General features: G+C 51.0%; 1 protein-coding gene across 3 annotated transcripts; it reads right to left on the bottom strand.

The window, feature by feature from the left end:
* Positions 1 to 3240: 3240 nt before the first annotated feature.
* Positions 3241 to 25778, bottom strand: KLHL26 (kelch like family member 26). 3 transcript variants are annotated; one of them, XM_082779826.1, is made up of 5 exons: positions 25687 to 25766; positions 11531 to 11713; positions 6909 to 8472; positions 4707 to 4821; positions 3241 to 3590 (listed from the first exon to the last, which is right to left on the bottom strand). In XM_082779826.1, the coding sequence occupies exons 1-4, from the start codon at positions 25731 to 25733 to the stop codon at positions 4816 to 4818; spliced, it is 1800 nt and encodes a 599-aa protein (XP_082635952.1). In that variant the 5' UTR covers positions 25734 to 25766; the 3' UTR covers positions 3241 to 3590; positions 4707 to 4815. The 3 variants fall into 3 exon arrangements, with proteins under 3 accessions (XP_082635952.1, XP_082635951.1, XP_082635953.1); XM_082779825.1 differs by lacking the exons at positions 3241 to 3590; positions 4707 to 4821 and having other exon boundaries at positions 5273 to 8472; XM_082779827.1 differs by lacking the exons at positions 3241 to 3590; positions 4707 to 4821; positions 11531 to 11713 and having other exon boundaries at positions 5273 to 8472; positions 25687 to 25778.
* Between the last annotated feature and the right edge of the window lie 1457 nt (positions 25779 to 27235).

Genomic DNA, 27235 nt, shown 5'->3' with positions numbered 1-27235 from the left:
GATCAGACACAGCAACATGTCAGAGAGCGACATGTTTCCTTCCACAGCCTTCTGTCGAGTCAAAGTTCAATTTGGTGATGTTCTATGTATAAAGCTGCAGAAATAAATTATTTTTAAATCTCACGGTTTGGCTTCGGAGACATATGCAAAAAGGGTCATAAGCAATGGAGTTCAAATCCCGACTTCTTCGCAGAAGTTTCCTGAGCACTCGTATTATAAAACGGGGTAGGCACCAATCATGTGCATGGAGCTGCACAAGGATCAGGCTTGTCCTGCTCTCTCCTGCTACCTTCAAGCAGAAATATAATCCTATTAACCACTGGCTTCAAATGTGGCTAATAGGCTCCACGTAGTTAACTACCTGCCTACTCCTCGGTGGAAAAGCAGCCCCTGCTATTTCCTTGCCTTAGGACAGATGTTTACCTTCAAGCCAAAGGCTCAACTTACACATTTTTATGCTGAAGGTATTAAAAAAAAAAATAAGATCTAAGGGTGAAAGAGAATCTGTTTGCAGGAACGGGTAATTTCTGCATAAAAACCCAATGACCAGTTAGGCAAACACGCCAGCCAAACTCCGGCACCTCCCAGCGTCACTCGTTTCATTCTCAGTCAAGCAGGAGCATTACAAAAAGTCAATTCCTCAGCAGGTGACTAAGCAACCGCCACAGCAGTCCCATTTTGCTGCCTTTTGTGGCTGAGCTGTTCTCTTTGCCCTACACATTCCGGTTTCACTCACGCACCGAATGAACAAGGTGTGCAAAAGCAACACCGGCTGCTCTACGGGGACTGCTTTCCTGGGACAGGGGCAGCAGAATGTCATAACTAAGAAGTTCCTTCTGTGCTGCAGCCCTGCTTGCAAACTGTTTTGTAGCCACAAAGCCAAAGAGCTTGCTTTCTCCTTCCCTCCCTCTTCCTGCCTCTGAAGCAAAACAAGCCGCACCGATAAACTTGCCTGCTGGGACAGTCCCAGGGAGGAGAGATGAATTTTTGTTTTTCAGGGAAGTCACATTCCTACCCTGGCAGGTTTCTGCTGCGAAGCCTGTAGTGCAGATCTGGTCACCGACTGTGGGCATTTGAGGGCTGCAATCTGCAAAGCACATCAGTGCGTGGCAACCTTCAACGTGTGGTTTTGCCCGATTTCAGCAAAATAGTTACAGATCCATCTAACAGCAGACTCTGCACTGGACTGGAACACCAGCTGAAGTGTTTTACGGCACAGGGTGTCTTGTGCTACTCACAAGCCTCTGGGCTTTGCAGATGAATGCTGCTTGCCTTCAAAACAGAGCATTTCTAAGAAGTTCCTTTTGTTCCTCTTGGATAGCAGCAGCAGGTCGTTCACTCGAACTCTAATTGCTGTGCTGCAGAATCCTCAAAAGGAATGTAAAAAAGTGGTTTTTGTTGTGAAACTGGGAGGTTCTCAACTGCAAGCTGTAAGGCTTCAGCTGAAAACCTGCCCAACGTCTGGCCCGGGATCAAGGTTTGCTTTTATGGTCGTTCATGCCCTGGTACAATGGGTGGACATGTTTCTAGATTAATATTACCAACAGAGGCAGGGACAGCAGGGTTCCCTTCCTTCCTCCTCTTACCCTGGCGTAACTGCAACAACTGCAGTCTGAAAGAACACAGCAGTAATTCAGAAAGACTCAGATACCACAAGGAAAAGCCTCAAGCACAGCATGGCCCCACAGAAAGCAGAGGAACTCTTACACCTGTCCCAAGCTGCACAGCTCGTAAGCACTTGGGGAGCAACTCTACTCCTCCGAGCACTAAACCTGACCCCCCCCTTTCCATGGCACACGCTTTGAATTTCTTCCTAGGAAACAGCAAGTACATGCTTTTGGCATAAAAGATCCCCAAAGCGTGCAAAATTAAGGTCCAGACACGCTAACTGCACCACGGGGCAAATTTCTCTCTTCCAAGCCTCGGTGAAATTCATACATTCCTTCTAAATCCAGTCGTGAACCACTGTCCTCGAGGCACTCGTACTGAATGCAAGTATTGATGGTGCCAAGCAGTAAATATGCGCCCATAAGGAGGATCACATGTTTAAACAAGACCCCAGGCCACAGTGAGGAGAAAAGGGGGGGAAAAAGGATGCAGCGCACTTAAAGCGTGTAATTGCAGACTTTGTAGGGAGACACAGATTAGCAGTCTGATTAGAACCATCAGATAACCGTATGTAAAATAGTTTTTTTTTTTTTTGTACTTTTTCAAAGCGTTGTGACCGGAAGATACAGATCAAAAATGTTCAACTCATCTAAAAAGATAAATTCTGCTTTAGGTACTGCAGTGTTAATGTAGTGCAACTCCAGTGACTTCAAAGGGATTGCTCCAGATTTAAAGCAGTGTAGCCAGAAGCAGGCTGGCTGGTAGCCTGCATAAACAAGCAAAAAAGATTTTCATTTTTTAAGAAGCCATATAAAATAGTTCTAGCTAATTATGTGACAGGGGCCTTGGTGTGAAATAGCAACTGCAAAGCCTCAGGGATCAAGCCAGGAACCTTTGATTTGCTCTCTACCGCTTATAAAACCTTCTGAAAACTTTTGCTCTAACAGCTTTTTTACTTTCCATTGCAAACTGCACACACTACCCCGATGCTGCCCTCCCGGAGGCCCCCACCTCTGCTCTGCTCTGAATCTTCACCCTTTCTCTTACAATCTGAGGCTAATTTCAGGTTGTGCAGCTAAACCAGCAGCTGTCTCCAAGCAGAAAGCCCATTTCGTGTTCATCTCATGGCACATTCAATGCTGGAGCAGCTGAAATCAGGACAGTCCCGCAAATAAAGTTTCAAACTTCTCTCTGAAGCTCCCTGAAGTTGAAATATTAAACTGGAAAGCACCGAACTTGTGTTTCTGAAACTCAGTTATTAGTTTGGAACGAGAAACAAAAGTTCTGGAGTCTGTGGGCTGACACTGTGCCTACTCAGTATTAAAATGCAGAGTGGAATCTAAGCTGTCTCTGCAAAAAATAACTATAAGTGAGAAATTATGCACGTTATAATATCATATACATGCTCCCAGGTGAAATTCAAGAGAGCTGAGCCCTCCTAGGAAGGCACTGCTAGCCAGCTCTGCTCCCTCACTCGCCTGACATGCCAACACACCCAGACTAGACTGTAAATTTATTCAACCACATTAACTTTTCCTGGTCCTTAAGTCGCAAGTGATGAAATCTCATTCATTTATGCAAGCAACTGGAAGATTTATTGTAAATAAAGTTCTGCACATTACACAACTGGCTAAAAATCATAATTAGAGTTGCACTGGGAAACATGTTTTATTTATTCTGACAGTAGTCTGGCTTCAATAATCATAGCATGATAAATGTCCCTGAAGTTTGCAGACTTTCAGCAACTACAGACCTTATCACAGACGTTGAAGTGGAAACATCTGAATAGGTTTGATGTGGCTTACAAGAGGTCCTGTGCAGTTCTGTTGCATAGCATCATTTTACATCAGCACCAGGCTACCGAGAGCTAGTGGGAGTGTCCTCGGTCGTTGTAAATCAAAGAAATGAAATTTTCTGCGGGTAGTAAACTTCCAAGACCTCCAGACAACAGCGAGGACGCGTCTGCACGAATTAGCAAGGTTCTAGGATAGGGAGAAATGACAGTCGGATTGCTGAGCCGACAGACCCTCTGGAAAAGGGTCAACGACACCATTAATAGGATGCAGACATTCCCAATCTCTAGCTGTTCTGCGCCCTGCCAAGAGTTCTAGTGCTTTCTTCCTTTATAGTTTTAAGTACAATTTCAGGCCCATAAAACATCAGAGAAGACAGAAGCTATTATCCCGGCCCTGACAGGAGTCCCTAATGGGACATGCATACTCTGCAAATACCTAGAACTAATGACGCTGTGCTTTTACTGTTCCCCATCTGTTCAAAGGTATTTTAAAATGTACCAAATCAGGTTTACCCTGATAACATTTATTGCTGCTCTGAGACTAATAAATGGCTCTGAGTGCAATCAAACATTTATCTGGCTTGGTTCATTCTTGAGGAAGAGCGGAGCCCAGTCCACTTGCTTCTCATGCAGGGCATCTTCTGAAGCATTTTCTCCAACCCAGCCACACAGCACGATCACTCTGATATTTATGAAGACCCTGATCTGGCTGTCAAGTTGGTTAAATACGAAGAATCCAACCAGTTTATTTGCAGAATAATGGTTATGTACAGAATGGCTCAGAGCCACAGCTACGTACTTCAAAGGAGTAACACAAACTTTATTGTCAATATGGATGATACGCACTCTCACAAATACTTTAGCCTGTCTCTGCTAAATTTAGAACAGTTCGAAGACATCTAGCTCACGTTATGAAAAATAATTACTTCTATTGCCATGAAAAGAACATTCCAGTAACAAGGTGGTGCACAGCAGCGCTTCGTTGTAGGTCTCACTGAGAGGATCTGGAAACCTTTCCCATCACCTGCTCTGCAGTTCCTGGGAATGGGAGTGCAGGCAAGTTTGCTGCACAGCAAGCAGCAGTTGGTTTGCTTATTAAATACAGTTTCAGAATGGCTTTGTGTATCCTTGGTCTACAAAGCCATCATTCCAATGTGCATGAATACAGAGGTTATGTTTGTTTTTGCAAGGCTGGCACTAAAAGTGAGACCAAGCACGCTTTTTCTTTTTTTTTTTCAAGGATTTTTCTTCCCTTTTTTTCCCTCCCTTTAATCTTCTCCCTCCCCACCACACGCACACGTACCTTAGAAGCTTGGAGTGAAAAAAAAAAGCCCAAGTTCCTTCTGAAGAGATGCCAGCTATGGTCATCACGTGGGTTCTCCAGTCATCTGCTGCGGTGTGGCCTGTGAGCACTAAAGCTGCACGTTCAGAAAAACTCCGTTATTAGAGAAGACACAAACCAGCAATTGCTGCCATAGAAATACTATTGGTAGGAGGGCTTAAATAAAACAGGGAAGAATCCCTGAGTATTTTAGGGAGGCAACAATGGGGGAAAAAGCACACTCAAAAGAGGATTAATTGTGTTCTGCAACTAGGAAAGCAAGTAACCTTCCATTTATTACGAAGCTAAGAAAGTAGCCTTCTCGTAAGCATATGCAAGCCTTAAAATAAAAAAGGTCTGGAACTTTGAAGCTCGTGTTGAGTTGCATTTCATCCTTTCAAAATCTGCTTGTTATCTGCCAAGACCGTTTTTCAGTGTTTCTAGCTTCTATGCCAGTCCAAATGAACAGAGAATGGAGTAAATTATCTGCGTAAGAGCTAGAAAGCAGAGCTTGCCCACTTGACTTCAGCATACTATACAACAACAAGCACTTTTCATCAATTTATTATTGGCAAACCAGCAAATAGATAGAAACAGATGAAACTATGCACCATTTTAACCAAAATTTAGAATGCAGAGCTTAACTGAGGAGCACGTGCCCTCACCGTATCATACCCAAAGGTGCTTTGATTTAATTATTAGAGAAAAATATCTTTCAGTGAATCTGAGGTATGGAGTTCATGCTTTACACAGACCTGATGAATGATTCATCTGCAAAACAGACATTATATATTGTCTCTAAAGGTTACAGCAGAGCATTTATTTAACAGCAGAATGCAACAGTGTCTCTAAAAAGAAGGCTGCATACATCAAAATCAAACTTATACAGATACAAAACAAAGCCCTTAAAACAGAATACCTGATAAAAGGAGAGACTTTCAGTTCATTAATCAGTCAAATTAATTAGAAAAATGGCTTGGAGGAAAGGAAAGTTCAGGAAGTAACAGTATTCTGTGCAGTAAACACAGACTGTACAAAAACGACGGAGCCACCTTAACATGAATCTCTTAATTTAAAATACTCACTGGCAACAAAACACATTCCACTTGGACTTCCATCATATTGTGACACCCAGAATCTTATTTACAAGTCAAGGGAGAAAACCTTCAAGCACGTGAGCAAGTAGCACCCACCTCCTTTCCTGTGCAAAGAGAGTTTGGATGATGTGTGCAGGTGAGACGATCCGAAAGGCGAAGGCAGCGGGGCCCCAGAACAGAAACCCTGGGTGCTCCCTGCTTCAGCCCGGATGAACAGCTGCTGAGCTCTTATTGCCAGTGAAGCCAACCGAGTCGTTGGCAGTGCTAAAAAAATCATGCCCATTTACACGTAATCAAGTTATCGACATGGCTTTATAGTGCTGCGGACTGCGGACGCCCCGATTTAGGGAGAATTTCTGGACAGGAATATCATGCTGCTGCCTGGAGGGGGTGAGGAGGGGGTCTGGAAGTGCAGTGTCCGAACAACGAAGAACCGATGGAGACCAGAGGTGTGCAGGGAGAAGCATTTCCCCTTTGGAGGGGGGGAAAGAAAGCGAGTCACCTTTGAAAAGCAAGAATATGCTCTTGGAATCCAAGCACCTGAGCTCTTCCAGCTCCCACTGTCCCTTTATTGCTTCTGGAGGTCAGTATGTTATACAGGTTTTGGTTTTTGTTTGCTAGAAAACAACAGATTGACGTAACGATGATGTTTGGAGCGACTGATAAAAATCACACCTGAACTCTTTTAAACATACCACAGTACTGAGTTACTCCTGAGCTGTCAGTGTTTGCAGCGTGTAACATTGTTCAAAATATGGAAAGTTGGCAAAATGCACTCCCCCCCCACCCGCTTTCAGAAAATGAAAAAAAAAAAAAAAGAGAGAAAAGCTTTTTCCAGCTGTAACATCTGTTAAGTCTAACTAGCTGACAAGTGCTTCTGATGAAGCACGCTTGCCAGAACACTACACAAGAGGAGGAGGGACTTTATGGAGGAGGGAACGCAAGCTATTTTTCTCTTTCCCTCACCCACAAAATGCACAATACCATTTGCAAACAACAAGGAAACAACACAGCATCCTGGTAACATGCAACACGGGCTGATTTCGCAGGCCGACGCAGCCACACGTAGTTATCTCTGGGTCGTTACCTGTGGCAGGATCACGGGCGCACACGCTATCCCAGCGAAAGACTCTGGAAAATGCAGGTCTCTTTCCCACTCATCAGTTTCTGTGTTGTACACCTGCACAATGCTCGTGACATTGTTCAGATGCCAGTTGTACCCTCCTACGATATAAATCTTTTTTTCTAGTAAACAACAGCCAGCTTCCGACTGGCCCGCGCGCATAGGGCTCACCGTTGTCCACTGGTCTGTTTCAGGCACGTAATATTCCACGGCCAAAACATCGAAACAACGGTCAACGTGGTCCATGCGGCCTCCCAGAGCGTAAATCCTATTATTTGCACTCACCATGGCATGCAGGACTCTGGGTTCGTTCATGGGGGTTTTAAACTCCCACTGATCCACGGCCGGGTCGTAACAGTGCAGGGCTTTTTTGTCTTCCACCGAAATCCCGTACCCACCCGAGATGTACAATTTGTCTCCTACCGTGGCTCCAGCGTGCCCCCACGTCCTGCGCTTCAGGGAGCACACGTAAGTCCACTCGTTATTTTTGGGGCAATACTTCTCCACGGAGGCCAAGCTCCCCGAGCGGTTCCTCCCGCCGGTGGCGTACACCATGCCGTGGAGGACGTTCAGCTGGAACTGGATCCTGCTCTCCTGCATGGCCTGGATGCGCAGCCACTGGTTGAGGTGGGGATCGTACCTGTAGCAGATATCGACGGCTCCCTCGCCGCTCCGGTACTGCAGGTGCTGCCCTCCGACGATGTAGACGAAGTTGTCGAGCACGGCCACGCAGGAGTGGCTGCTGCCCACCTCCATCTCCGTCAGCTCCTTGAACTGGCGCACGTTGGCGTCGGGCAGGTAGTAGACCTTGCAGCTCACCGTGCGGTCGTTGTCGGTGTAGGGGGTGCCGCCGAAGGTGACGAGGGACAGGACGTCCGAGCGGATGGTGGTGCGCGGGGACTGCATCTCGTGCTGGCGAAAGGGCAGGATCTGGTAGTTGAAGGCCTCCAGCAAATACTGCCGGCACAAGACGTCCTCCACCATGATGTCCAAGGTCTGAACGCTGTCCACCAGCTCCGAGGACTTCATGAGAGGGAAGCGGATGTGGCACAGCACCTGGCTGGCATTGGCCCGGCGCGCGGGGTCGTACTGCAGCCAGCGGACGGCAGCACGGAAGAGGTCTATCTCGCTGCAGCTTTTCAGCTTATTGCTCTGCAAGAAGAAAACGAGGCGCTCCAGCGGCAGGTGGAGGAACTCCTCCTCCTCGGAGATCTGGAGGAAGTGCCGAAAGGTGAAGGCATCGACTGATTCCTTCAAGGACGCGAGGCTGAAGGTGGTGGCCATCTGCCCGATGTTGAGACACGTTTCTACGCTCATGGCAGACTTCAGAAATTCTTCGCAGAGCTCCACGACAGGCACCATCTGGAGGAAGACAGCGGCTCCCAGCACATCCTGAATGCAGTCAAGATCAAGAGTCACTTCAGCACTGTACGCGAAGTCTATTATGTGTTTCAGTCCTTTTGCAGATACACCTTTCAGTTCGATCACATCTTGGCTGGCTTCTCTCATCCCGCCTGTGAACATTGCCCTGGAGGTCAAGAACACAAACAAAATTTCCCCCTCTTTAAACACATGTAAATGATGTATTACTTCTGATTTATTTTTTTTTTTTTTTTTAACATACTGATTCTCTTAGGAAGGATAAGGGGGAAAAATAAACCAAGGCTAAATCTCTAAAAGCCAGGAGACATAAGAGTATGCAATTATTATGTAAAGCTTGCATAAACAACGTACTGAGAAGTCACATTCGGCTATCAAAGTTAGGTTTTTCAGTCTCCCTGTCACTGGCAGCATAAATAAGGATGGTTCACAGGGCGAAGCACCGAGGAGTAGGCAGAGCTACGAGAGCAGGGAGTGCTGCGTGCTGGACCAACGTATCCATGACATGCAGCAACCAAAGGCTACAACAGGATCTGCACCAGCACAGGTCGGTATCCACACCCCTAACTACCTAATATTTTTTAAGCAAGAAGGATTTGTGAGCGTAAAAGAATACTCTTTGGAAAGACAATGTTAAAGAGGTCAGTGAGCCTCCGAGCTTGCGTGCAGCAGAGCCTTTAGGAAAAGATTTCGGTTAGCCCATTACACTGTAGGCCAGCTATCAAGTGGCTCCAATATTGCAGATGTAATACAATTTATGAACAGCTTTGGTAATCACAACAGAACCTCCCCTCCAAGGCTCATTCCCTGAAGAAAATCGGAGTTGCAACCACTTCAGAAAACGTCTGTTATGTTGCAGTACGACGGCAGGGGGCTAGCAGGCAATTTAAAGAAAAAAAAAAGAAAAAAAAAAAAAAAAAAGAAAGATTTTCTTACAGCACAGCTGCAAGCACATCAGTTGACCAGGCCACGCTGAGATTAGGCCCTAGATCACCTCCTTGGGAGGCTTCTAAATTCCACAGGAAGCACATACCACGCCGAGGGCTGCGCACAGGCATCTCGTAAACCGCTCCTCTCGAGGTGCTGCGTTTCCCAGCCACGGGGCCCGTGGGCGTGATGCGGACAGAACTGCACATTTTTTTTTATGCGTTTCCATTAAGTTTCGGCAGTTTCTGTTACATACTGGTAGCTCGGGGGCAAAGGGTTGCGCTGTGTGTAGTATTCGACAAGGAGCAGCTGAGCAGGGCTGGGGAAAGCAAAGTCAAAGCGGGTTGCTGAAGGACGGTGACACGCGGTCCCGCCATCCAGTGTCGCTGCCCAAACATCACAGCAAGCCTACAAAGGCTGTCACACCAAAGAGCTCTGAACTGCCTGCACATTTTAGGTTCCCCCACCACTGATAACCTGCTCTTGCGCATCTGAAAGGTAAATTCGCTGTGAAGGAGGCGTCGGAGCTGCCTTAGGAAGCTGCAGCGACTCCAAGGTGCAAGTTGCTGGGAGAAAATGCTGAGCAGACCCTCCTCTTCTGCATCAACACAGGAACAGAGAAGTACCTTGGGAACGCTGTCAAAAGACAGGAGTTCCAAGTTTCCTGTCCAAACCAGGCTAGAAGAACTGCTGCCGTCCAGCATAAACCTACAAAAAAGCTAAATGACCTAAATAAGGAAATATCTGCATATGAAATCAGCTTTCTGTAACCAAGTGACCAGGAACACTGCTCGCAATTATTTGTCCATACAGCAGATGAGAGCATTCTGCTAAAATCCCCTCGCGTATCCCATGTCACAGCACAGCGTGCTGCCCTGATCCCCTGCCCCAGAGGAGATGCAGACACATGTGTACTCATGCATTAGCTGCACGGAGCTCAACGTGCACAAGCAAAAGAAAAGCATTATTGTTGCCACGATGAAGACAAACCATCAAGCAGAGTGCAATTCCTTTAAGAAGTGTTACATTTCTAAAATGCTGATTACATAAATGCCTCAAATTCACTCTTTTCCCTCCCCGTTCTGCATAAAAACAGAGTATTTTCCAAAGCTAGATTATTCTGCCATTGTTCCCCGGGACAACCTTCACACCGCAGAAGTTATAGCAAGAAACCTACTCAGCAATTATACTTCAGCTGGGAAAACACGCCTGCAGCGGCACTGCATACAGCATTTATGAATACAAATAGTGCTATTAGCATTTGGTGGAAGATCAGCTCCATCATTAATTGCGTGCCTGTTAGGGAGAGTGATAAGCTTGGAAGGTTTATGTTACCGAGGGGAGTGAGAAGGGAGAGAGAAGGGAAGAGCCTGGGCGGTGTGTACGTAAGACGGACACCATCAGAGCAGCCGAAGAAATAGGAGAAGGAAGCCAAGAGTCCCTTGCTCCTGATTACCTGCTCAGGTCAGGAAGGAACCTACACGTCAAAGGACTACAACCTCAGTTGACCGGGACTTCTCCATCCTCACTTGCTACGACCTCAAGCCCAGAAGCCCCACACCAAGCTCCCTGCCCCGTACCTGCTGCCCCCAGCACACCCCTCCCTTGAAGCTGCTGCTGCCAGAAAAGATCCCTAACTAAAAGAAGTAATTCCAAGTCAGAGCACCGTTATAAAAGACTGGAATAAAGACAGATGAACTCAATTTTTCACACTCTGCCGTTGGCCTACCCTGCATTAATTTGGCTACGAAAGCCCATCGCCGTGCTCCAGCTTTCTGTGACACGGGATGGGGCAGTTCTTCCCAGGGGGCTGGGAATACACACACACAAAATGCTCCGTGCCCTTCGACAGACGAGCATGACGCACTGGAGACAGATCGGTGGTATTTAAAGCTAAGGTGAGCGTTTTTCCAAGGGGCACCATCGTTCGACGGGATGACTCATTCCAGAGCCCTCGCTGCCACTTCCCGAGCAGCTGAAGCAGCTCCGGGGCAAAACCCAATTCCTCCAGCAGGCAAAGCTGCCAAGGTGGCTTCAAGACCTGGGCTTGAACCAGCAGCTGCAGTAAAACAACCTCATCTGAACGCAGAGGGACAGACTCCAGACCTCTACACAGCTACGGGTAATCCCACCGACATCCGCGGGGCAAAACCAGAGCTCCAAAGGGCTGCGTGTGGGCGTGATGTTGGGATGTGGTGGGGAGGTTGGGGTGGGAGAGGACGGGGAAACAAAAACCAAGGGGAAAGGTACAAATGCCTGCTTCCCTATCAGATTCTCACCTGAAATAGTCACTGCAGGCAGCCAAGACAACTTTATGAACCTGAAACACTTCATTATTTATAGTGAGGATGACATCAAGCAGCTGAGCCTGAGCTCGGAGCGAGGCCAGTCCCTGCAGTAGAGTGGTGCTGTGGCCAGGAGCAGAGAACGTGCATTTCAGGGTGCTGTTCTTGTCAGCCATGCTAAAAACAGAACAAGAGAGACAGGCTGGTTTTAAATTAAAACAATATGTGGTATACCTACAAAGCATGCTGGGGGAGATACTGTAACACGAAGCAGTTTGAAAGCAAATTCCCAGCTCGATAGCCACACGGAACATCATGACATCAGTACCTCGGTTGCATTCCCTTCTCCCAGGACAAAAGAGACTTCCAGAACTGTAAATTACACTTTCCCATTACTGACAGCCTGCCACGCCGCAGCACACGGGGGCTTCGGAGACCATCCAACCTGCAGCGAGCGGGGCCAACCTCCCCGCCGAACAGCGGCGCGCGCACGCTGCCACTGCCCCCAAATCCACCCTGACCTCGACTTCGACCACGGGGCTCAATCCCAGTTGCTTATTCTTCTCAGCACCTCTCCGAAGTGCAGCTGCTAGATGCTCCGTGCCGTCCAAGGACGGCCCTGCTAGCCCTGTTTGATCCTTTCCTTATGCCTGACCCTCCTGAGAAGAGAAAAAGCAAAATATTACATAGCCCTGGCTGCTCTAAATAACGTCAACTGTTTGAACTGCACTGTAAACAGTCCCCTCCCAGTGTAAATATTTCCTTGGTTTTCCCAATGCCTCTCGCACATGTTCCTCGGTGCAGAGAGCATCGTTCTTAGATTCACTTGGCCTCAGATGCACTTGTCAGTGGAGGTGAACGTCGGCAGCAGTGCTGCGCAAGCGGAAAGGACTCAAGCTACTCCGTGCTGCTCTGAAAATCACTGCAGTGATGCTGAGATCTCCTGAGCAGGGCGATACGGGGTGCCCTGCACACCCCATGGGGGCCCACTCGCACCAACAGGAGGCAGTAGGATCCATCTGCAAACGGAATCTGATCCTGCACTGCTCCACAGGGCCAACGTCCCGTGTTCTGGGAAGAAAACGCTCGAGAACCGCTATTCGAGGTGGGTCTGAGCTTCTCAGAAGCAGCCTGCTATTTGGGTTTCTTTCTACATTTTAGGAAATCCTTTATGGAAGAATGACATACAAAAAATAAATAGGTGACAGTGAAGCTGGAAAGCTGGATTACTTGCTCCCAAGTCCACAAAACTTAGTACTGTGCTTAAAGGGTGGCATTATTATTTAGGTAGATCGTACCAACGAAGCCAAAAAATTGCATTCAGATTATGTCCCGTTTAATCAGATCTGCTAACAGCCCTCCCCAAAAGTTCACTACCTGAACAACAACAGCAGCCACACACAATGGACCAAACAAGTAGGCGAGGTCAGAGATGGGATAAGAAAACAGGGGATGTAAACAACCCCCAAACAATAAGGAACAATGGACGGGGCTTGCTCCTCGCCTCACTTATCGGGCTGCAATTTCCTGCGAGCTTTACAGAAGAGGCGAGTTAGGGGAAGTCTGTGATGTTCATCAGAGCACTGGGAGAGCCAACGCTTCGTGCAAGTAGCTCCAGAGCGCTTTGGGATGCTGCGGGATGCCGAGATCAAGTTTTTTTTTCGCAGCCTGCTTCAGAACGGAGACTTGGGAAGGCGCCCCAAAATTCGTACGGGGTCCTGCTGGGATGACTGACACTGGTCAGCTGTGCTTCCTGCAGCACACATCTCAAATCCCTACCTTGAAGTCAAAACATACCGAAGTCTCAGCACGGAGAACGGAGTCCAGCTACAACATCCTTCCTCTAATAACAAGGATTAGCAACGAGTCAGTTGCTGACAAGACCCTTATCCATTACTCCGAGAGCCAAGAAACGTCGGCGCGCTGCGGCTCTTCCCATGGCCAAGGAGGGAAGAGATTGGAGGGAGCGAGCGCATGAATATTCATCGTGTCAAACTCATTTTATTCTCCTCTTCGGAGCAATTCGCTGGGGTCGCAAGGAGGAAATACCACACGTAGGAAAGGACCGTGCCTCTGAACACGGTACCGGGCCCCAAGCAAACCCATTTGGCCTCCCACTGGACCAGTCCAACACACCAAGGCAGCTCCTGAGGTTACCGTAACTTCATCAGACTCCATCTCCTGCAGGATTCTTCTCATGGGAGTTTTCTTCCATGTTTTAGTCGCACCAGTTTGAAATAATCATTTTCCCTGTGCTGGCTCGAGGAGTTCAGATGTGATCGCTTTCACTCTGTCCATAAAAATGGCACAACCCGGTGTGGGTGCCTCTTCCAACAGCCTGCTTGACCTGAACAACCATGCCTCATCTTGCCTTTTCCTCAATTAACTTTTACAGCCACCGTAAATAACCAGAGCAAAGCTTAAAGGAGACAGAGGTACCTCTGTGCAGGAATAAAAGTGCACGTGCGACTCGTTTCAACAGTAATTGCGAGCAGCTACCCCAGGAAAACTCCCTGTACCTGTCCCTGTGTCTTTTTACAGGTGTGGGGAATAAAAGGATGCAATGACTGCACAATCCTCCAGGGAAAAAAAAAAAAAAAAAAAAAAAAAAAGGCAAAACAAAACCCAACAGTGCGAGAAACACTGATAATATTCAGTTTTTTTCAGGCTGAAAAATAAAAAAAAGAGAATCTTTAGAAGAAACAGGCGAGCTGGAAGCACGATAAAACTCTCCAAAAGCCTGAGAAATCAAGCAGGAAACTTCACAAGAGACGAAGCGGGGGGAAGCCAGGTGAGCAAACAGCAACAGGCCGTGTTTGCAGCAGGGTTAGGAGGGATTTGGAGATAAAAGCAGCCTCGGCTCAGCCCCGCCGCCACCCCACGGGGCAGCCTCGCGCCTTGTGCCTGGCCTTGCTCCGCGCTGCATCGCGGGCGGAGGGGGGAGAGAGGCAGCAGTTGGATGGCAGAGCCTGAAACAGCACAAAAGGAAGCCTTGAACGTTTGAAAGTGCCTTTGTGAGGCCGTCCCTATCGAAGGCGAGATCTGAATATGCCGCGTACTCGAGAAGCAGCCTTGCAGACAAACTTCAGCGGAGTTGCATCTACTTCTCAGGGGTTCAGAGCATGCCTGCAAGAGAAAAGCTTTTCATCACACAATAGCGAGAAAGCGTTTATTCTGCTCCTGCCCCCGGCCCCTTCAGATGGAGGCAGGGCCAGCGAGGTTCTGGAATTTTCCTCTTTTTTTATTATTTTTTTTTCCGGCTTTGCCCTCAAAAGGATGGCAGAGCTTTTGCGGAGGCTTCTGCAGGCTCTGAGGGGAGGGGGGGCGAACACGTGGACATACAGCACGGTCGTTTCTCCTCTGGAAAAGCAAAAAAGGTGAAGTCACGGCCCCATCAAATAGCGCTTCCACGGCACATCCCACGGGCCTCACCGCGACCTGCAGGGGGGATCCGAAAATGTTGACATGACTGGGGACTTCATGGTGAATATAGTGGCATGCAGGTGACTTGAGCAGAACAGAAATCCCACTTTCCGTAGGGAAATGGCTGCAGTGGTTGAAGGCATCTTTATATTCCCATAACTGCATCCGCAGCATGAGCAGAGGGGAAGCTGGAATTCAGCTCCGAAGGGCTGAGAGTTTTGGGCAGCCCTCTCCAGGACCCTGCCACCATCTCTGACACCCCATTTCCAAACCTGCCGGGGGACAGCTGATGGGACAGAGGATTTGACAGAGGATTCGTCCCCAAGCTGCTGCTCTGGACCAGATTGCTTTCAATCCCCTCCAGTCACCGCCGGGCACAGCATGGTACATGCAGCCACAACTTGGGGAAAATCAACCCGAACCTGTCGCAGGCTTGGGGAAAGGTGAAAGCAAGGGTTAAGGGAGTGGCTCCAGCCAGACAGCAGGCAGGCAGGGAAGGCAAACAAGCCCAGAAATTCTCCTCCTGCCGCTCTGCCTATTGCAGGAGCTTGGCCACCTGCTCATCCTTGCCCCAAGCACGCTGCCCGGACTCCTACTGCCGCGTTTCTGAGCGAGGACTGTTTGGTTTTTGACCCGAAACAGATGCAGCGAGGAGGCGTCTGAACGCGGGGCTGGACGCCCAGGGGACCTGTAAAACTGACGGGCTGAGAGGTATTTAAGGGCCACGCTTCAAGAAGCGGCTCAGATGAGACACAGAGAACACCCCGGCGGCGTTACGCCCACCGATACGACCTTGGCTTCATCCGAGGTCTGCTCCCGGGACAGCCGTCCCCGATCCCTGCCTCCTCTGTTCTCCACCACATCGTGTGACCCAAGATGCATTTCAAGCTAATGAATCATCATTATTATTTTTTTTTTTCTTTCCACCAAATCTGTACTGATGATTAAAAACATCAAAGCTGGAATTAAAGGCTTACCAAGCATGAGTTCACATTTCAGCGTGTTTGCAACTCCTGCACAAGTACAAACAGAGGGAATTACACCAGGCTAAATGAAAACATTTCAGAGAGCGAAGTGAGAAAAGAAGTTTTGTGCTCCACAAGTCCTCTTGCTACTCTCCTTTTACACCGTGGTCCTCCTTGGAAGGGCAGAGTCCTGGTGCTAGCATCAATCTGCATCCCAGTTCAGCATCCTTGCTAATATCCACCCACGTTTCCCCCCCTCCCTGGGCAGGTGGTGCTCGGTAATTCTTCATCCAGGAAGAAACTCGAGGGGGTTGGCAAGATTTCTAAGCAGGGCAAACTTCCAGCAGCCAGCCTCTCCAGTAAACACAAGCTCTGAAGGCAGGACCCTGCGGGGCATGGCTGGGGTACAAAAGAGGCCGGAGGAAAGGCAGCAGCATGTGTGTGTTCGCATGCATAAAGCCCTCGGTGCCACACAAACAAAGGGCTCGGGATTGCAAAATAACCGGCGAGGCACCTTCTGAGCACTCAAGCCTGCAAGAAAACGTTTTCTGGCGAGAGCAGCAGAGCTAAGAAAGCTGAGGAGTAACTTTATTTAGCACGTATGGTATGAATATTAAGGACCTTCTTTAAGAGCCTTTGAAAGGCAGCATTATAGGGATTTTAATAATGCAAATCATTTAATGCCCTTCGCTTCATGCCGAAGGAAAAAAAACACATTCAGGTTCTGATTTTTAAACTACAATTAAGACACTTAAAATCAAAACAAAAGTCAAACTCCCTCGGATAAGTCACCGGTAGCCATGGTTACTGCAATATTTCAGCTCCTCAGGCTTCGCATCACATGCCCAGGCGCTGAAGATGAGCTTGCAGCACCGCGCACGCTGCCGAGCGTTACGGTGGGGCACAGAGGCCAGCCCGGAGCTGCAGGTTTGGTGTTTCCCGGGGCCGTTGCAGCCCCCGTGGCACCCCCAAGCCTCGCGTGGCAGACCCAAAATTGGGGTGCGAGGCAGGTTCCTCGCTGCCAGGCGGTGGGACTTGAAAAAATCCCTGCCCTGTTAACCTACTTACGTCCCCAGCAGCACGCAGGGCTGTCACCAGCACCCCATCAGGAACAGCCTTTCCCATCGCTTGCCTGTCAAATTAGCAACGACAATCAGCACTTAATGATCAGCAGCTAATTAAATATTAACGGGTCGAAGGAAGGCGATGTTTTCCAGCGAAGCGCAAACATTCTTAGGAAAGATACGTGAGCAAAAATCAGTTCATCGATTTCTTTGTTCCCTCTTCCACCTCCTTCTCTTAATTTCTCCTGTTTCCCTCCTCTGCCTCCACTCACTTTCCCCTCCTGACACCCTCTCCTTCATCAAGGCAATAAATACCAGGAGAAAGCCTGGGACTGATCTCTCTATTTAGAAGTGCCTAGCAATTTGGAGCGCTCAGATGAAGATTATAAATGGGTCTGAAGTTTAGGAGGAGTAATATTTTCTGGGGAAAACAGTCTTCTGAAAAACGTCTCAAGTTGAACGGTGAAAAATCGGTGTGAAAAGCCTCACCTTCTAGCTTTTAAACTCCGAGTCTCAAAGTTTAAGGACAGTTAATGCTCGGTGAAAGGAGAACGAGTAATTGTGAGGAGAAGGTTTTTTGTTTTGATTTTTTTTAAAGAACAAAGCCCAACCTTTTGGCTTTGTGTGAGGGGGATGTGATACGCCTGCCCATCCCACAAACAGGCAGCTGAGGCCTCAGAAGGTCGAGTGCCCGACGCTGGGCCAGGACCGGGCACCGCTGGGCTCCCACGCCCTGCCTCTGCAGGGCAGCCCACGCCTGATTCTGCCTGGCAGGCGGTGAAAGCAGCAATTAAAGGCATTGCACAAAAGCCAAAAAGTGCCTCATGCTTCCCTCCTAAGTGCTTTCCAGAGCAGGTCCTCCCGTTCCACCTACTGCTTGCCTACCCACATCCTACTTGTCCCGACACTGGAGCCAAGGAAACCCTAAAACCCAGGGCAGCGAGTTAAAGCAAGCATTTTTTCAACTTTTTGTTTTTAATATTATTTTTTTTTGTCCCTCCCAGACACGTTTCCGAATCTCTGTCCCTCTTGTTTTCTGTGCTGGATGCACACGGGGCGCAGCAGCCACACACACACACGAATGTCTTCTGTGCCCAGCCTTCAATCGCAAGCCAAAGGAGGTGGGATTTTGGTTTCTGCTAAAAGCACTAATAAAACTGGATGGCTGTCAAAAGCTGGCTGGCCTGGTAAAACGGAGCGTTGGAGCATGGAACAAAAAAAGTGGAGGGCGAAACATCTGAGCACATTAAACTCCGTGCCACCTCATGGAGCTTCAACGTGAGGGACTGGTCAGTACACGCTGTACCCGGGACAAATTGAGAAGAAAAAAAAAAAAAAAAAAGAAAAACCCAACAAGATTCTTAAAAATGTTTCTGTCACAGAGCCAGGTTCATCTTTATGCTGGTGCAGGGACAAAGGGGAAAAGCAGTTTGGCGCTCTTCATTTGGGGACTGAAGGGGACAGTGCGACTCTCAAGAGCCCTGTGAGCCCCGATTTGTGGGGTGGGGTCCCCGAGGTGCCCCCCACGCTAGGCTGAGACCACTTACCGTGATGTGCTGCTCTCTGTGCTCGGACCCGTGGGTGGCGACCACCACGGTGCTGCCTGAGACCCCGCGGAATTACCGAAGGGATGAGGTTGGGAGGGACCTCGGGAGGTCCCTGCTCCAGCAGGGACACCCATCCTGTATTTCTGCCATGACTGCGAACGGGAAGGTGCCACCCCCGAAACTTTCCAGTGAGTCTACTCTCAGCAGCCCCAAAGATAACCCCGCAGAGCCAGGAACAAACTGAGCAAAGAGAAAAATCACCCAGAGCGTGTCAATGGTCCAATGAAGTCGGCTGCTCCTGAGGTCAGGCAGCAGCACCAGGACCACCAGAGGGACGGTGGATTTCATACCCCGTAAAATGTGGGCACACGAGGGATGTGTCTCCATACAGGCTCTTTACACACTCGATACTGCCCTAAACCGCTCCGTGTTTCCCCCACCCCACGCCCTTTTGGTCAAACCCTTGGTTTGAGGAGAAGGAAAGCTGCGGCGATGCCAAAGGAGCAAGACAGGAGGCAGACCCACCCTTCCGCAGCACGCCGCCGCGGCTGGTGTAACCCCAAAAAGCCACAGCGGGCGCTTCCCCCGCTGCCATCCCCACGCACCTCTCCGGCAGCACCCGTGGCAGCCGCTGTGCAAAGGCCGAGAGGCACCTAGTGGTGCCGGGATGCACAGCAGAGTCACCAAGGCCACCCCAAAAGGGACACCCGCTCCAGCCCCGAGCACAGCTTCATGGCTGGGCTGGCGATTCCCACCCTGCCCCGCTGTCTGCCTCGTGTTATCGAGTATTTTGCATTCGGGAATGGAGTGTAGGATGGGGCTGAGCTGGTCCGTGGTACTGCCACCGCCTCTTTCAGCCGAAAATCTGTCTCAGCTTCCCAGCTTACCCAAGCCAGCGGTGGCTGGGTCACGTTCCCGCTGGGCACGGCCCGTTTCAGCTCTGCTTGCAGTTCCTACAGGGCAAAAAAAAGTTCCCCCCACCGAGTAAATCACCCTGAGACCTCCTCCACAACCATACCGATCCCTTGGCTCCACGCGAAAATTTAGGAAAGCTTCAGAACTGGACCACGAGGCTCCCGGAGAAGCGTTCCTCTCAGCCTGTTTCTGCAGCACCCGATTGCAGGCTCCGGGCAGTGTCGAAACAAACGGGGCAGCACCTCCCGTGCACGTAACCCCAGCACCGTGGCACACGGGGAGCAGAACAGCCCCGCTGTCGTGACCCGCAGCACGCCGCTCCTCCTGCCCCTGCGCCTCCTCCCTGCAGATTATTGCCCCTGAGCAGCCAGGGACGTCGAGCAAAAGCAACGTGAAGTGATGAAACAGCAGGCAGGGGAAAGAAACGCAGGCCAGCCCTTTGAGGCAAGCTGTAGAAATCGTGTTTTGCAGCAGATGCAAGCAGCTGCCCCAGCGCTTGGCACTGTAACGCCAATTCCTGTTCGGTTCCACCATCAAATCCTCTTACTGCCCCGGCTGCTTGCTGCCTGCTTCCCTCCTTACCTAAATCCTCTGCACTTACCTTCTGCAGGCGCGTGCCCGTCCCAAACAGCAGCACCTTTTCCAGCTTCTCGGGCAGTTTGGCTCTGCACACGCCTCATGCCACCCACCCTAAGTGCATCCCCTGAACAACAAAACCCAAGAAGCCCAGAAATCGAACAGTTTTTCCTGATTTTCTTGACCTACACCGATTTCTGTGCAAGTTCAGTGTTCGTCTTCCATACAAGTGACATCTTCGCCATCATCCCACGATGCGAGGCTCTTCCTCTCAAAGCCACCAACATCAAGCAATACTCGGGGGCAAGAGAAAAACCTTTCAAGAATCACTGCAAGTTCACATTTGGTCTAAATAAAGCCTCCAGCTCAGAAATCTTCCAACGTTGAGAGAGAAAGCAGCAGTTATTTTTACAGTGATTCAATTAGAGTGTAAACATTTACACCGCGTCTACCAAACCTAACAACTAAATCTGTTTAAAAATTGCCACGTGGCAGAGAAGAGAACACAAAAACCACACAGAACCCAACTTTGAACAATTTCAAAAGAAAAAGAAAATGTAAGCGAAGACTGGAGCTACGTAAGACTGCAGTACCACAAAAGCAAGGCAGGCTCCCAGCCCTTATCATCATCTTCCCCTGTTGCCATTTTACCCCGTCCTCCTCTACGTTTGCTCTCCCTCTCGCTGCTTTTTTCAACAGCAGCAAGGTTAGGGGAGTTCAGGTCGACTTTCTCTTGATGTGAACCGAGGCGCATGTACTTTCAGATAAGCAGGACCTGCGGGTCTCCCTCCTCCATTCATCCTGGTTTTGACAGGTGGGATTGCTTTCAGCAAACACGCCAGCGTGTAACGCTATTAGCGAGGGTTTTGAACAGTGTTTATACAACCTGGTTGCCTTCCTTCCCTCCAGGGATTATCCCAACTTCGAGAGACACGCAGCCCTCCTCGGCAGCTTGTCTGGGCACCCCGATTAATTCCTGCTCAAGGGCCTGTGCGACAGATCCTCTGCAGCAGCTGAAGAGGTATTTTTCCTAGATCTTTGTGGGACTTTGCTTTGTGAGACCCTGCTCTACAAGCACTGCTACAGAGCTCACACATCTCGCTGCCTGCAGCACAGGGAGCTTCTCTTACCGAGGGCACCGACGGGTTGCACCATTTCTGCTGTCCTTACCTGCTCGCCAAGCTCAAAGCACATCTTCGGGAGCAGCGCTGAGCGCAGCATTACACACAGGGTAATTACGTAGCCTGAAACACTCCCTCCACGCGATACCGAGGGCTGGGAGCAAACCATGCAACCCATTTGCAGTGCAGGAAACTCTACCCATAAGGAAAAAAAGAATAAAAGGGCAAATTTATTTCACTATGGAAGATTCAGGCAGTTTGCTTTTCAACTTGCAAGCAGAGAACGTCGTGTCCACGCCGCCTCGCACGGCATGTTCCTTATCACAAGAGCACGGGATCCTGTCGTGGTTCCGCTCGAGTGGGCAGCCGAGCTCCACCACAGCCGCTCTCTCACTCCCCCTCCCCAAAGAGGAATGGGGAGAAAACATGTGAAAAGGGCTCAAGGATTGAGACAAGGACGAGAAAATCACGCAATAATTATTGTAACGGGCAAAACAGACTCGGCATAAGGAGATAGTAAGATTTATTGCCTACAACTAACAAGCGAGAGAAGTGAGAAAACAAAGAAAAAAAAAACAAAAGCACCTTCCCCCCCCATCCACCCTTTTCCACCTCCTCCCCCCGAGCGGCGCAGGGGAACGGGGAATGGGGGTTATGGTCAGTCTACAGCACTTCTTCTCTGCCGCTCCTTCTCGGTCACTCTCGTCCCCTGTGCTGTGGGGTCCCACCCACGGGATGCAGTCCTTGATGAACTGATCCAGCGTGGGCTTCCCACAGGCAGCAGCTCTTCCAGAACTGCTCCAGATATGGGTCCGTACCACGGGGTCCATCCCTCAGGAGAAAACTGCTCCAACCTGGCTCCCCTACGGGCAGCAGCTCCTGCCAGATCACCTGCTCCTGCGTGGGCTCCTCTCCACGGGCTACAGGTCCGGCCCGGAATCTGCTCCGGCAGGGGTCTTCCACAGGCGGCAGCCTCCGTCGGTGCAGGGCCACCTGCTCCACCGTGGTCTCCTCCACGGGCTGCAGCGTGGAATCCTGCTCCACCGTGGTACTCCATGGGCTGCAGGGGGACATCCTGCTTCACCATGGTCCTCACCACAGGCCGCAGGGGACTTCTGCTCCGGCGCCTGGAGCACCTCTCCCCCTCCTTCTACACTGACCTTGGTGCAAGGCTGTTCTCCCACTCCCTTGACTCTCCCGGCTGCTGTGTGGCGCAGCGTTTTTTCCCTGTCTTAAATATGCTCTCACGGAGGCGCAAACAACATCGCTTATTGGCTCGGATCTGGAAAACAATGGGGCCCTTCCCAAACATGGGGCAGCTTCTAGATCTTTCTCACAGAAACCACCCCTATAGCCCCCTGCTACCAAAACCTTGCCACGTAAACCCACTACATTCCACCCCTCGCCTCTGTTAATAGCATATTTAAGACTACTCACAACATACTCTTACTTTACAATTATCACAACAACCTTCACAAAATTCACTTAAATCAAAACGAAAAAGAATTCACCACACCAAAATAAACATAACATCATCACAGCACCGACAAGGTGGACATTTTACACACACACCACCCCTCGTCCCTTCACCACACTAACATATCACAGTTACTGCTTTCTTAAATTCTTCACAACTTGTACATTCCTAACAATCATCCTGCACATATTTTTGCCCGTTACTTCTACTAACTATCATCCTTATCTCAAATTCCTTGAGCCCCACGTTGGGCGCCAAAAAAGACTGTCGTGGTTCCGCTCGAGTGGGCAGCCGAGCTCCACCACAGCCGCTCTCTCACTCCCCCTCCCCAAAGAGGAATGGGGAGAAAACATGTGAAAAGGGCTCAAGGATTGAGACAAGGACGAGAAAATCACGCAATAATTATTGTAACGGGCAAAACAGACTCGGCATAAGGAGATAGTAAGATTTATTGCCTACAACTAACAAGCGAGAGAAGTGAGAAAACAAAGGAAAAAAAAACAAAAGCACCTTCCCCCCCCATCCACCCTTTTCCACCTCCTCCCCCCGAGCGGCGCAGGGGAACGGGGAATGGGGGTTATGGTCAGTCTACAGCACTTCTTCTCTGCCGCTCCTTCTCGGTCACTCTCGTCCCCTGTGCTGTGGGGTCCCACCCACGGGATGCAGTCCTTGATGAACTGATCCGGCGTGGGCTTCCCACAGGCAGCAGCTCTTCCAGAACTGCTCCAGATATGGGTCCGTACCACGGGGTCCATCCCTCAGGAGAAAACTGCTCCAACCTGGCTCCCCTACGGGCAGCAGCTCCTGCCAGATCACCTGCTCCTGCGTGGGCTCCTCTCCACGGGCTACAGGTCCGGCCCGGAATCTGCTCCGGCAGGGGTCTTCCACAGGCGGCAGCCTCCGTCGGTGCAGGGCCACCTGCTCCACCGTGGTCTCCTCCACGGGCTGCAGCGTGGAATCCTGCTCCACCGTGGTACTCCATGGGCTGCAGGGGGACATCCTGCTTCACCATGGTCCTCACCACAGGCCGCAGGGGACTTCTGCTCCGGCGCCTGGAGCACCTCTCCCCCTCCTTCTACACTGACCTTGGTGCAAGGCTGTTCTCCCACTCCCTTGACTCTCCCGGCTGCTGTGTGGCGCAGCGTTTTTTCCCTGTCTTAAATATGCTCTCACGGAGGCGCAAACAACATCGCTTATTGGCTCGGATCTGGAAAACAATGGGGCCCTTCCCAAACATGGGGCAGCTTCTAGATCTTTCTCACAGAAACCACCCCTATAGCCCCCTGCTACCAAAACCTTGCCACGTAAACCCACTACAGATCCCCAGCAGACAAGCTCGTTCTCCTGCTCCAGGGGAGCCAGCGTGCTGGCGGGCAGCTAGCAGCAGCCACGCGGTCGCAATTCCAAAGATGGAAATTCTGCTGCCTGCGTACCGCTGAGATGGCATGCGCGTGGAGCGGCGAGGGAGGCCTTCGTCCTTTGCCCTAGAGAGCAAACGCTCAGGAAGTGCAGAAAAGTCAGAAGCAGCTAAGAAGGAATCGCGAGTTGATGGGGCATGCCCTTGAAATTCTCTTCTTGCTCTACACGGGCTACGCAGCGTATCCAACGTTCCCCATCAGGTTTTTCCCCGCAGGCTCCCTGGTGGGTTTACTCCCCGATAAATCCACCCTTTAAAACGGGAGGCGTAACAACCAGCGGAGAAGCAGGATCCAGATCTCACCAGGCTTTAATTTAAAATTATCAAAGAAAACAAACACGCAGCGATGGAGAACGCCGCGGAGCTCCAGCTCGGGGAACGGAACTGCCGCAGCTCCAGCCCGGGTGATTTATCACAGCCCTGAAACAAATTACTTCCATTTCTCACTGCTACGCGCCCCACACCGAGATGCTTCCCAGCCCTACCAACACCTGTGTGCGAGACGCGCTGCTGCTCCTGTTCAGAGAGGGAAGGAAAAAAAAAAAAAAAGAGGTGCAGGGAGAGAAAATGAAATGCCCAAGGCAGCTCGGCATCTAGTGCACGCAGGCAGTCATTAGAAAAAATAAAATATATGTAGAAGGTGAGAATTCAGACAGGCTTCTCCAGTGCGGAACAATGAGCCTAAGAGCCTTGCTCCTCGAGCATGGTGTGATGTTGTTTCAAGAGTGGATTTGGGGAGAGCCAAGCTGAGGATAAGCGCTGCTTTGAAGCTTTGAGGCTGACGGCAGCTCTCTGAATGCTGCCCAGAGCCCTGACTTCTGGGTGAGGATGGAAACCAACGCGTTGGGTCCAGAAATCCCCCAGGTGTGAGGAGCACCTGGACCAGCCAGCACGGCCTGCTGGCCCCAGACACCAACCTGAGGGCTCACGGATGTGGTGGGCACCGAGCCCAGCACCTCGAGCCCTATTTCACCCGTGCCATGGTACCTGGGTGCCCGGCGGCTCGCACCCCACCAGTGATGGCTGTGACAGATACCAGTGGCTCTGCAGGACTGTCCAGTACCATAGGCTGTGTTAAAAACCTGCTGTTTTACAGAACGGGCCTGAAACCCCAAAAAAAAACTGAATGCATGCCAGCGGGACCTATGTGTAATAACCATATCCCCAAATTTACAGGAATACAAAGCCTCCCGCCAACTCCAGCCTGGTGAACTCCAGCAGTGAAAGCATCGCTGTTATTATTAATATTGTTATTATTGTTATTGTTATGATTATCTTGCCATTATTATCGTTATTACCCTCATGCCCATCATTTACAGCCCCGCTCCGCTCCCTGAGGCGGACGATGCGGGAGGCCGGGCTGGGCGCTCCGCCTCACCGCGACCCCCGGGGCCGAAAGCGACGGGAAAAGAAATGAATTAAAAAAATAATTAAATAAATAACAGAAAACGAAGGGAACCCTGCGGTGAAGCAACCCCCGCCCCGGCCAGCCTCCAAGCGGCCTCCGCAAGCCCAACCGCACCGGGCCGGGCACCACCCCCCCCCCCCCCCCAACCGCCCCAAGCCCCGCCGGTCCCCGGGGCCTCGCCGCTTCCCACCCCCGAGCCCGGTTCCCGGTCTGAGGCCGCGGCCGGGCCCCTCTCACCTGCTCGGCCGCTCCGCGGCGAACTCGGCCCCGCCGGACTCCGCCATCTTCGCTGCGCCGCCGCCGGGCCCCGAGCTGGGAGGCGGCGGCGGAGTCGCCGCGTTAAAGGCGCAGCGGCGAGAAGGGGGCCCCGGGCGCTGCTCCGCGCCCAGCCCGGGCCTGGCGCCGCCCCGCAGCCGCCGCCACAGCCAGCGGGGGGCCGGGCACAGCCCCCGAGGCCGAGGGGGGATGTGGGGATCCCGCCACAGGGGTCCCGTGATGAGCCCCGGGGGTTGGTGTGATTCCAAAGATGAGGGGTCTGGGGAGCGTTGTCACGACATTGGGGGCTCCAGGGGGCTGTCATGATCCCACAGACACAAGGGTCCTGTCATGAGCCTGGGGACTGTCACGATCCCACAGACACAGGGGTGCTGTCACAAGCCTGGGGACTGTCACCAAACCACAGCTGAGGGGGTCCGGGGGAGCTCAGTCACGACATTGGGGGATCCAGGGGGCTGTCACGGTGCCACAGACATGGGGGTCCTGTCACGAGCCTGGAGGTTGTCACAGCCCCACAGACACAGGGGTCCCCTCATGAGCCCCGGGAGTTGTCGTGATCCCAAAGATGAGGGGGTCTGGGGAGCCCTGTCACGACACTGGGGGATGCAGGGAACTGTCACGGCCCCACAGATATGGGGGTCCTGTCATGAGCCTGGGGGTTGTTGCTGCCCCATAGATGAAGGGGTCTGGAGGTTGTCACAGCCCCACAGATGATGGGTCTGGGGGCTGTCACAGCCCCACAGACACAGAGGTCCTACCACAAGCCTGGGGACTGTCACCACCCCACAGCTGAAGGGGCCCAGGGGAGCCCAGTCACGGCTCTGGGGGCTGTCACAGCCCCGTAGATGAAAGGGTCCGGGGGAGCTGTCACAGCCCCACAGATGAGGGGATACAGGGGGAGGCTGCAGGTCTCCTGCTGACAGCAGCCCCACCAGCAGCAGCTGAGGGACCTTCAGGGTGGCCTGCGCCCAAGCCCTGAACCTTTTCCCTCTGAATTCCTCCTGCAATCCCTTAAACACCTGGAGAAAGCGCGGTGTGCAGACAGGTTCAGGCAGCCCACATCCTCAGGACACCACAGCACCGGCAGCGCCTTGGTGACCCGAGCAATTACCCAACCATAGCGATTATTCAACCCCAGCCCTCCAAGATTTTATCATTAAAAAAAAAAACAAAACACTTTGTGCAAGAGCAACAGTACCCTCCAGAGGGTGCAGTTTTGTTGTCAGAGCTCGTCCGGGTGTCCGCGATGCCTTTTCCACGAGGCACCCGGACACATGCTCGGCATCCTGGCTCAGCCATCGCCGTAGCTGGGGCCAAGCGTCGCGGGGCCGTGTAATTTTTCAAGCCGTCGCGCATCTGGAGGCAGCGGACGGGCTCGAGGGCATTCCAGTCATCAGTGGAAATCGGGAAATTATTCATAGCGGTGGCCCTGCCAACGACCGTGGGTAAATTTCTTTGATTTCCCATGCCTGCGTCCACATCTGTATAAGGGAAAGGGGGAATTCGCACA

Source organism: Aythya marila (genome assembly GCF_965140915.1).
Source record: "Aythya marila genome assembly, chromosome: 27".
In the NCBI taxonomy this organism is placed as follows: Eukaryota; Metazoa; Chordata; class Aves; order Anseriformes; family Anatidae; genus Aythya; species Aythya marila.
The sequence above is the reverse complement of the archived record's forward strand: the minus strand, read 5'-3'. Positions and strand labels throughout refer to the sequence as shown.